Source organism: Arachis stenosperma, chromosome 5, assembly GCF_014773155.1.
Source record: "Arachis stenosperma cultivar V10309 chromosome 5, arast.V10309.gnm1.PFL2, whole genome shotgun sequence".
In the NCBI taxonomy this organism is placed as follows: Eukaryota; Viridiplantae; Streptophyta; class Magnoliopsida; order Fabales; family Fabaceae; genus Arachis; species Arachis stenosperma.
In genome coordinates this window covers 26,122,116-26,132,596 of record NC_080381.1, presented here as the reverse complement: position 1 = coordinate 26,132,596, position 10,481 = coordinate 26,122,116, and the positions used below count along the sequence as shown (strand labels likewise).

Here is a 10,481-nt window from a genome sequence, read left to right as displayed (position 1 = left end):
AAAGAAAAAGCCATAGATGTCTTAGAGTTCCTTTGTTCATCTATGTTGTGTTTCATGATTCTGTAGGAATCCCCTTGTAAGTTGGGTTAGCACTTTACAGTTTGTAATCTGGATAATTATAGTGAAATTCCATCATTGTTGTGATGGAGACTGGATGTAGGCTGCATTGCACTTAGCAGCTGAACCAGGATATATCTGGGTGTAATCTTCTTTCTCTACTACTCCATTTCTGTTTCTGCTGTACAGGAGCTAAAATAAAAAATATCTCGTGCCAAGTGACGAGACAAAAACAAAAAGTCTCGTGGCTAGGGACGAGACAAAAACAGAAAAGTCTCCTCAAAGACCAGAAAGTGTATTCAAGAAAAAGGGGGCTAAGATTCAACCCCCCTTCTCTTAGCCACTGAAACCATCAATTGGTATCAGAGCTTGGTCTCAAAGAGATCAAGCTTTACAGCTTGGAGAAAAGATCCTCATGGCAGAAAGCAGTGGCTCAAATCTGGTATCGTACAATCTCACAGAAGGACAATCAAGCAACAGACCGCCTCTTTTCAATGGGAAAAACTATACTTATTGGAAGGAGAGAATGAAGATCTTTGTGCAAGCAGTAGACTATAGGCTTTGGAAGATCATCCTAGAAGGACCACAGTTTCCTACTAACACTACTGTTGAAGGAGTAGTCACTCTTAAACCAGAAGCAAGCTGGACAGAGGAAGATAGGAAGAAAGTGGAGCTAAATGCCAAGGCCATAAATCTACTCAACTGTGCTATCAGCTTCGAGGAGTACCGACGGGTATCACGATGCACAACGGTAAAGGAAATCTGGGATAAATTACAAATCACTTATGAAGGAACCACCATTGTAAAGAAGACTCGGATAGACATGTTAAACATGGAGTATGAAATGTTTACAATGAAGGAAGGAGAATTCATTGATGAACTGTTCGAACGGTTCAACACCATCACTGTTGGCTTAGATGCTATAGGAGTAACACATTCTGATTCTGTGCTTGTGAGAAGAGTGCTAAGATGTCTCACTAAAGAGTGGGAAACAAAAGCTTTAATTATTTCTGAGAGCAGTAATCTTGATTCCATGACACTTGATGATTTGAGAGGAAACCTTCTTTCTTTTGAAAACACTTATTTAAAAAAGGAGTCAAAAAAGAAAGGAATTGCATTTTCTTCTGTAACTAACCCTCTGGATGATGAATCCAGTGATAACTCCTCTGAAAATGAATTTGTGTTGTTTGCCAAAAAATTCAGGAAAATGGTGAAGTTCAAAGGCAAAGGCGGCAGCTCAAGGAAAATGAAGAAAGACCTTAGCAAAGTGACTTGTTTCAACTGCAAGGAAATTGGGCATTACAAATCTGATTGTCCCAAGTTGAAGAAAGAGGAGAAGAAAAAAGGAGGGAAGAAGAAAGGTCTAATGGCATCATGGGAAGATTTAGAAAATGACTCAGACAGTGATGAAGAATCTGAGACCAAGTCACAGACTTGTCTCATGGAAAATCATGTAGATCAGGTATTTTTTCAAAACCCTGACACTGAAGACCTTCATCTTATGATAGATCACCTTTTTGAAAAAATAATATGTTTTCTGACTGATAATCAAGATCTTGAACAACAAATTTTCATTCTTAAAGCTGAAAATAATTTTCTCAAAGAAAAGCTAAGGGAGGCCGAAACTGCTTGTGATCTTGTGGAAGAAAATAAGCAGTTGAAAGCTCAACTTAGAAGTTGTGAAAGTGATCACTCGGTAGTTGCATATGTAAACTGTTTTAAGGAAAATGAAGAGTTGCTGAAAAAGGTTAAAAGTCTTGAAAATGACTTAGCCAAATTTACTCAAAGTTCTGAAAATCTAAATCAAATTTTGGCTAGTCAAAAATCACTCTTTGATAAAGCTGGTTTGGGATTTTATAAATCTGATAAGAAACCTTCTTTTAAAGATAAAGCTTCTTCATCCAATGACACAAGGTTTCAAGATCCCACCTACTTTAACAAAACAGCAACTCCAAGGTTTTGTAGGTTATGCAACCGAAGCGGTCATTTTCCTGTTCAGTGTTTCTTTGGTGAAAGAATGATTGGTGATAAAGTCTACAAAGTTGTTTTTTATTACAATGATTTGGGACATAGGAGATGGTTTAACGTAAAAGGATCCAAGAAAATTTGGATACCTAAGGTCACTTGAGCTTATTTTGTAGGTATGCCTAGCATCCAAGAGGAAGGAAAATATGTGGTACATGGACAGCGGATGCTCTAGGCATATGACCGGAAAGACAACCTTCTTCATAAAGCTTGATGAATATGATGGAGGACTTGTCACTTTCGGTGATGATGGAAAAGGAAAGATAGTGGCTGTTGAAAAAGTTGGTAAAAACTTTTCATCTTGTATAAATTATGTTCTTCTTGTCAATAGTTTGAAACACAATTTACTTAGTGTAAGTCAATTGTGTGACTTAGGATTTGAAGTAATTTTTAGAAAATTTGTATGCTTGGTTGTTTGTGAAAAAACTGGGGATATTCTTTTTGAAGCTATGAGATGCAACAATGTGTATGGATTAACTCTTGAGGACTTGAAAGAACAAAATGTAACATGTTTTACATCTCTTGAATCTGAAAAATGGCTATGGCATAGAAAGTTGGGTCATGCTAGCATGTACCAAATTTCTAAACTAGTGAAGAAAAATCTGGTTAGAGGAATTCCTAAAATTAAATTTGATAAGGATCTTACTTGTGATGCTTGTCAATTAGGGAAACAAGTCAAATCCTCTTTTAAACCAAAAGATGGAATTTCAACCAAAAGGCCATTAGAGATGTTACACATTGATCTTTTTGGTCCAACTAGAACACAAAGTCTAGGAGGTAAACACTATGGTTTGGTAGTGGTAGATGATTACTCTAGATTTGGTTGGGTACTTTTTTTTGCTCATAAAAATGATGCTTTCCATGCTTTCTCAACCCTTTGCAAGAAAATTCAAAATGAAAAAGATTTAAAAGTAGCTCATTTGAGAAGTGATCACGGAAAAGAATTTGAAAACCAAGACTTTGAAAATTTCTGTGATGACTTTGAAATTTCTCATAATTTTTCATCCCCTAGAACACCTCAACAAAATGGGGTTGTTGAAAGAAGGAATAGAAGTCTTTAAGAAATGACTAGGGCTATGTTATGTGAGAATGAAGCTCCTAAATTTCTATGGGCTGAAGCTGTAAATACAGCATATTATATTTTGAATTGAACAATAATTAGAAAAGGGTTGAAAAGAACTCCTTATGAGCTATGGAAAGGAACCCCTCCAAATCTTAAGTACTTTCATGTTTTTGGATGCAAATGTTTTGTGCTTAACAACAAAGAAAATCTTGGTAAGTTTGATCCAAAATCTTATGAAGGAATGTTTGTTGGATATTCCACCACTAGCAAAGCCTATAGAATTTACCTCAAAGAACATAGAACCATAGAGGAATCCATACATGTTACTTTTTGTGATTCTAACTTAATTCCCAGTACTGTGATAGAGAGTGATTCAGATTGTGAAGGAGCTGGAACAAGCAAAAAAAATCCCAAGTCTGCCCAAATTGAAGAATCTGCCAGTCCAGAATTGTCTCGTCAGATTGGAGGAGACATTTCCATTTTGTCTCTGAGCCAGCACAAGAAACTGAAACAGTGAGACCAACAGAAACTCATCAAAGCTCAACACCACAAAGGAAGCCTAGAGAATGGAAGTCTATGAGGGGTTATCCTCATGACTTCATAATCGGTGATCCCTCCCAAGGAATAACAACAAGATCCTCAACCAAAAGACAATCCAAACCAAGCAACTTTGCATTTTTGTCACAAATGGAGCCCAATAATGTGAAAGAAGCTCTTGAAGACCCATCATGGGTCAAGGCCATGGAAGAGGAGCTTGCTCAATTCGATAAGAATGAGGTTTGGACTTTAGTACCTCATCCGGATGGTAAGAAAGTTACGGGTACTAAGTGGGTGTTTAAAAATAAACTTGGTGAGGATGGACAAGTTGTTCGTAACAAGACTAGATTAGTGGCCCAAGGTTACGATCAAGAAGAGGGAATAGATTTTGATGAGTCTTTTGCTCCGGTAGCTAGAATGGAAGCAATTAGGTTGCTTCTTGCCTATGCTGCCCACAAGGGTTTTAAAATGTTTCAAATGGATGTCAAATGTGCTTTCCTTAATGGCTTTATTGATAGAGAAGTGTATGTGGCCCAACCCCCCGATTTTGAACATAAAGATTTTCCAAATCATGTTTTCAAACTTTCAAAGGCTCTTTATGGCCTTAGGCAAGCTCCAAGAGCTTGGTATGAAAGGCTTAGTGCCTTCCTATTAGAAAATCAATTTTAAAGGGGTACCACGGACACGACTTTATTTATTAAAGCATCTAATGATGATATTCTTCTAGTTCAAGTTTATGTGGATGACATTGTGTTTGGTTCGGCCAATGAGTCCTTGTGTGAAGAGTTTGGAAAACTCATGACTAGTGAGTTTGAGATGAGTTTAATGGGAGAGCTTACTTTCTTTCTTGGCCTCCAAATTAAACAAACTCCTAGTGGTACTTTTATTCACCAAGGAAAGTATGCAAAAGAATTTATCAAAAAGTTTGGCCTAGAAAATTCTAAACCAATGGGAACACCAATGCATCCAAACAATAAACTTGAAAAAGATGATGATGGCAAAGATGTGGATGAAACACGGTATAGGGGAATGATTGGTTCACTAATGTATCTTACATCCTCTAGATCGGATATTGTTCAAAGTGTGGGTGTATGTTCAAGATTTCAATCTCACCCAAAAGAATCACATCTTTCGGCTGTTAAGCGTATCATTAGATACATTAAGGGAACATGTGATTATGGCTTATGGTATCCAAAATCTGATGATTTTTGTGCAGTAGGGTTTTGTGATGCAGATTATGCGGGAGATAGGGTGGATAGAAGGAGCACTTCTGGCATGTGTTGCTTCCTTGGAAGCTCACTTAACATGAATGGACGAGATAAATTTCAAGCATGTTGGAGATGATGTAATTAAGGGGGAGGCTGCGCAGACTTTGTTTCTCATGGGCCCCACAAAATCTTGATTAACCCCACCTTGATCTTTTGATTGATCCCTCATTTTATGATGATCAAATCTTTTTGTTGTCATATCAAATCCTAGTGGAAGTGGTTATTGTCAAATCAAATCCCTCTCTCCATCTAATCCCTTGATTCTAGGAAACCACTTTTTCAAAACCCTCTGGTTAATAACCGCGCCCATAATGGTCATTAACTTCCTCCACTATCTCTCTCCAATCAGTATTTAATGCCTCTCTAACCTCCCTCCACTCACTACACTCTCGGGCATCACTTCATCTTCCAACCCCATTCTTTCCCTTCACCATGAAAAAGAAAACGGCACCTAAAAGAAGTGGCCGAACCTCTATTCCAAAAAGTCTTCCTTTTTCATCACCTCAAACTCACACCCATATCCATCTTCATTCTACATCCTCCTCAACTCATACACCACCCTCCAAAAAGATCGAAACTATGCACCGAAAAGTTATTGCTCGGAAAATTTCAGGGAGAGGAAAGACAAAAAAAAAAAACAAGCAACCGAATGTTGAAGAAGATGAAGAGGAATTACACACCTCACCCCCTCCATCACCACATAAAAAAATCCACCCCACATGCATCTGGAAAAGGTTCTCAGATGATACTAGAGAACCTACAAATTTGGATTCACTAGAATTCAAAAACAAATTTCACAAAACTCACTCACATTTTGATCCCTCTCGGTTCTACTCTTGTGCCTTCTACGAATTTTACAAAGAGGTTTTGCTGAAACGTCATCTCTGCCCATCATACTTAGTAAATCTTGAAAATCTTGCCACCAAAGGAATCAACTTTTCTTTTCTGTTCAATACCCTGAAGTGGACTCCATTGGTTCACATTCAAAAATTTGTTTACCCGGGGCTGGTCCGGGAATTTTACGCAAACATGCGTTTGATTGATGGCTCAATTCATTCTTACGTCAAGCGTGTTTACATGACTCTCAATCCTCAAACCATAAGCGCTGCTCTTAGGTATGAGGATGAAGGACCAAAAGTTTACATGATTGATAAATGGAATGATCAGGTTGGAGTCACACAGCAAACTGTCTTGCAACACATATGTGCAAATCTTTCTGGATTAGATGGATTAATTCCAACCCATCGAGCACTCGGTTCTGAGAACTCACTTCTGCACCGAATCATCACTCACATTCTCACTCCACAAAGTGGGTCTCATCACAGAGTAACAGTTTCTGACTCCATTATTCTCTTTGTCCTTGTTACTTCTTCTCCAATTTCATTTGCTTATATTATGATCCGTCATATGTGGGAAGCAGTTAAAAGTACAAAAAAGGCTAATCTTCCTTATGGAATGTTTCTCACATGTATCTTTGAGTATTTTAAGGTTGATTTATCTAATGAAGCTGTTGAGAACAAAACTTCAATGATTAAAAGAGGAGGAGTTTCGGGTAAGAAAAGTAAGCGCTCAATGCCCTCCGAGCCATCAATCAGCGATCTTGAGAGTCGACCCCCTGAACCTTCCAAAGTGACTGCTTCAATCAGGAAAGTTCTTAATGAATTTCTCAACATGTCAAAGTTAATGGTTCAATCCCACAAGGCTGCCCGGAAGTTAGCATATGAAAATGAAAAGGCCTGGAGAAAATGTCAAGAAAGGGTGGGCTTCATGGTTCAAAGCTTTGAGGATGAGATGGGGACAGAGGATAAAGAAGAAGATTCTGACTCGGAGTTCAATCTCTCTGACGATTGATGATTGCTTCTTTGTTTTCTTTGATATTGGCACTTTTAGGCTCAATTTGATACTCTATTTTGTTAGGTTGGATACTGCTAGTACCATAACTTTGTGATACTTTGACACTTTTTGGGTAATATTTAGTATGTTCTGTCTCCTTTGTCAAGATTTATTTTGCAGGTGACCCCTTTGATGACAAAAGGGGGAGAATAAGGATAAAAAAAATTGAAACTGGAACAGGGGATTTGAGAACAGGGAACAGGGGATGAAATTTTCATCTTGTGAAAATTCATGATCACCTCTGTTGATTGATTGAAAATGCATTTGGATTATCTTGATTACTGTTAATTTTTTATATTTATCTTGGTAAAATGTGTTTACTACTTACCTTGATAAAATGATTTTTGTTGGATTTATTTTTGGCATTTCTCTTAATTCTTAATGGAAATAGTTGCTGTGTTTGGAAAGATTATATCTTGCTTGAAAAATATTTTTCCTACCATAACTATGATTGCTCTGATTTGTTGGAAAATATTTTTTAACCAATTTGAACAGCAAAAATTATTTCTATTTGATTATGTTGTGTGCATTGAGCAGAAAATAAGTTTATGATGTCAAATAAGTTTTGATTATCAATTAAAACTGCTCATAGATCAAGCATTTAGCATCACGTAATATGCTAAATAACATTGTTACTTGAAGCTTAACTTAAATGTTACAGGTTAGTGCTTCCCTTAGTAAAATAGCATACATCAAGGGGGAGCCATGTGATAATTTGAAAGGGGGAGAAATTCAATCTTCAAAGGGAGTACTCGTACTCAAATCTTTAAAATTCTTTCCATTTCAATTTTAATAATGTTTGTCATCAAGGGGGAGATTGATGAGTTTGAAAAACTCTAAATTAAATTGATGATGATCAAACATTATTAACAGCAAAATTATTAATTTATTCTTGATTAAAGTATGATTTTTGCTGTGCAGATTCCTTAATGGGCCGAAAATAAGATTCTGATGCAAGCCCAACAATATTCAGCCTTGGTTTGATGCTAGAATGTATGATGAGTATGGCTGAATTATTTATTGTGCAAAATGGGTCAGATTAAGTTATTATTACTACAAGCCCAAAGAAAGCTTTCCTATTTGTTCAATGCTTGATCCAAAAATTCATTAGGAAAGCAAATGTTATTATTGGGCCAGAATTCAAATAGTATCATAAGCCCAATTTGTTTTGCATGCCTGGTCCGAAAGAAAAATGGAATTGGGGCACAATGGTTAAAATAATGAAAACCCAATTCATTGAATCTTGGTTGCATGCGCTTCCAACGGACTTCACACTTTAACTTGTGGAGGAATTCAAATTTTATCAAGTAAAGTTAATGCAGTCCTTGGAAATATGAAAGAGAAAAGGTCAAAGTGATATGATGGCAATTAATGGTAGCTTACACGCTACTACACAAAGCATGGAGAAGTGCACCTAATTAATTTATCTATCATAACACTCATAGCTTTGCTTTTATTTTCTATTTCTTCTTTCTCTCTATTTGCTTCTCTTCTTCTCGATCATTACCCAGAAAATAATGGGAGCTAGGTTCAGCAACCAAAAGAAAGAAGAAGATGCATGCTTCAAGACCATCGAACTAATGATGGCAAGAAAACATAACAAAAGAAAAGTATGCTATGGCTGAGATTATCACCAAAAGTGGTAAGATTTGGTGAGGTAATTGATGAGCGGATAATTTGTACGCTTTTTGGCATTGTTTTTAGTATGTTTTTAGTATCTTTTAGTTAGTTTTTAGTATATTTTTAGTAGTTTTTAGTTAAAATTCACTTTTCTAGACTTTACTATGAGTTTGTGTGTTTTTCTATGATTTCAGGTATTTTCTGACTGAAATTGAAGGTTCTGAGCAAAAATCTGATTCAGAGACTGAAAAGGACTGCAGATGCTGTTGGATTCTGACCTCCCTGCACTCGAAGTGGATTTTCTGGAGCTACAGAAGCCCAATTGGCGCGCTCTCAACGGCATTGGAAAGTAGACATCCTGGGCTTTCCAGCAATATATAATAGTCCATACTTTGCCCAAGATTTGATGGCCCAAACCGGCGCTCAAAGTCACCCTCAGGAATTCCAGCGTTAAACGCCGGAACTGGCATAAAACTTGGAGTTAAACGCCCAAACTGGCATAAAAGCTGGCGTTTAACTCCAGAAAAGGTCTCTACACGAAAATGCTTCATTGCTCAGCCCAAGCACACACCAAGTGGGCCCGGAAGTGGATTTTTCTGTCATTTACTCATTTCTGTAAACCTTAGGATACTAGTTTACTATTAATAGGACCTTTTGACATTGTATCTGTACCTCAGGACATTTTTACACGTTTCTTTGTGTATATTCCACGGCATGAGTCTCTAAACCCCATGGTTGGGGGTGAGGAGCTCTGCTGTGTTTTGATGGATTAATGCAATTACTACTGTTTCTTATTCAATCATGCCTGCTTCCATTCTAAGATATCACTTGTTCTTAACCCGGATGAATGTGATGATCCGTGACACTCATCATCATTCTCAACTATGAACATGTTCCTGACAACCACCTCTGTTCTACTTTAGATTGAGTAGATATCTCTTGGATTCCTTAACAAGAATCTTCGTGGTATAAGCTAGAACTGATGGCGGCATTCAAGAGAATCCGGAAGGTCTAAACCTTGTCTGTGGTATTCTGAGTAGGATTCAATGATTGAATGACTGTGACGTGCTTCAAACTCCTAGCAGGCGGGGCGTTAGTGACAGACGCAAAAGGATCGATGGATTCTATTCCGGCCTGACCGAGAACCGACAGCTGATTAGCCATGCTGTGACATAGCATAGGAACATTTTCACTGAGAGGATGGGAGGTAGCCACTGACAACGGTGAAACCCTACATACAGCTTGCCATGGAAGGAGCCTTGCGTGTTTGATGAAGAAGACAGTAGGAAAGCAGAGATTCAGAAGATGGAGCATCTCCAAAACCTCAACCTAATCTCCATTACTGCTGAACAAGTACTAATTTCATGTTCTTTTGCTTTTCACAATCAATCCTGATAATTTCTGATATCCTGACTAAGATTTACAAGATAACCATAGCTTGCTTCAAGCCGACAATCTCCGTGGGATCGACCCTTGATCACGCAAGGTATTACTTGGACGACCCAGTACACTTGCTGGTTAGTTGTGCGGGATTGCAAAAGTGTTATTGCAATTTCGTGCACCAAGTTTTTGGCGCCGTTGCCGGGGATTGTTCGAGTTTGGACAACTGACGGCTTATCTTGTTGCTTAGATTAGGACTGTTTTATTTTTGTTAGTTTAGAGTCTTTTAGTTGAGTCTAGTTTCATATTCTAAGTTTGGTGTCAATTGCATGCTTTTGTTTTTCTTTTAAAATTTTCGATTTTGCATGTTCCTAGTCCCTTTTTGATTCATAAAAATTCTAAGTTTGGTATCCTCTTTGTGTTTTTCTTTAAAATTTTCAAAAATTAGTGTTTGATTTTCTAAAAATTTTAAGTTTGGTGTCTTTTTGTTGTTTTTCTCTTTCCTCTTTTTAACAATCAAATCTTTTTCATAAAACTTTTCAATCATATCTTTCTAATTGCTTTTTTTTCAAAATCTTTTTAATTAACTAATTGATTCAGTTCTCAATTTGCTTTGATTTTGTTTTCTTTTTGATTTT

At 37.2% G+C, this 10,481-nt stretch overlaps 1 protein-coding gene across 1 annotated transcript; it reads left to right on the top strand.

The window, feature by feature from the left end:
* The first annotated feature begins 472 nt into the window (after positions 1-472).
* Positions 473-3,662, top strand: LOC130980608 (uncharacterized). Its single transcript, XM_057904268.1, has 3 exons — positions 473-1,152; positions 1,261-1,971; positions 3,500-3,662. The coding sequence occupies exons 1-3, from the start codon at positions 473-475 to the stop codon at positions 3,660-3,662; spliced, it is 1,554 nt and encodes a 517-aa protein (XP_057760251.1).
* The last annotated feature ends 6,819 nt before the right edge of the window (positions 3,663-10,481 follow it).

Coding starts and splice junctions, on each gene's coding strand:
- LOC130980608 (XM_057904268.1), top strand. CDS start 473: ATGGCAGAAAGCAGTGGCTCAAATCTGGTATCGTACAATCTCACAGAA. Junction 1,153..1,260: donor AACACTTATTTAAAAAAGGA/GTCAAAAAAGAA, acceptor CAAAAAATTCAG/GAAAATGGTGAAGTTCAAAG. Junction 1,972..3,499: donor TCTTCATCCAATGACACAAG/GTTTCAAGATCC, acceptor CTTAATTCCCAG/TACTGTGATAGAGAGTGATT.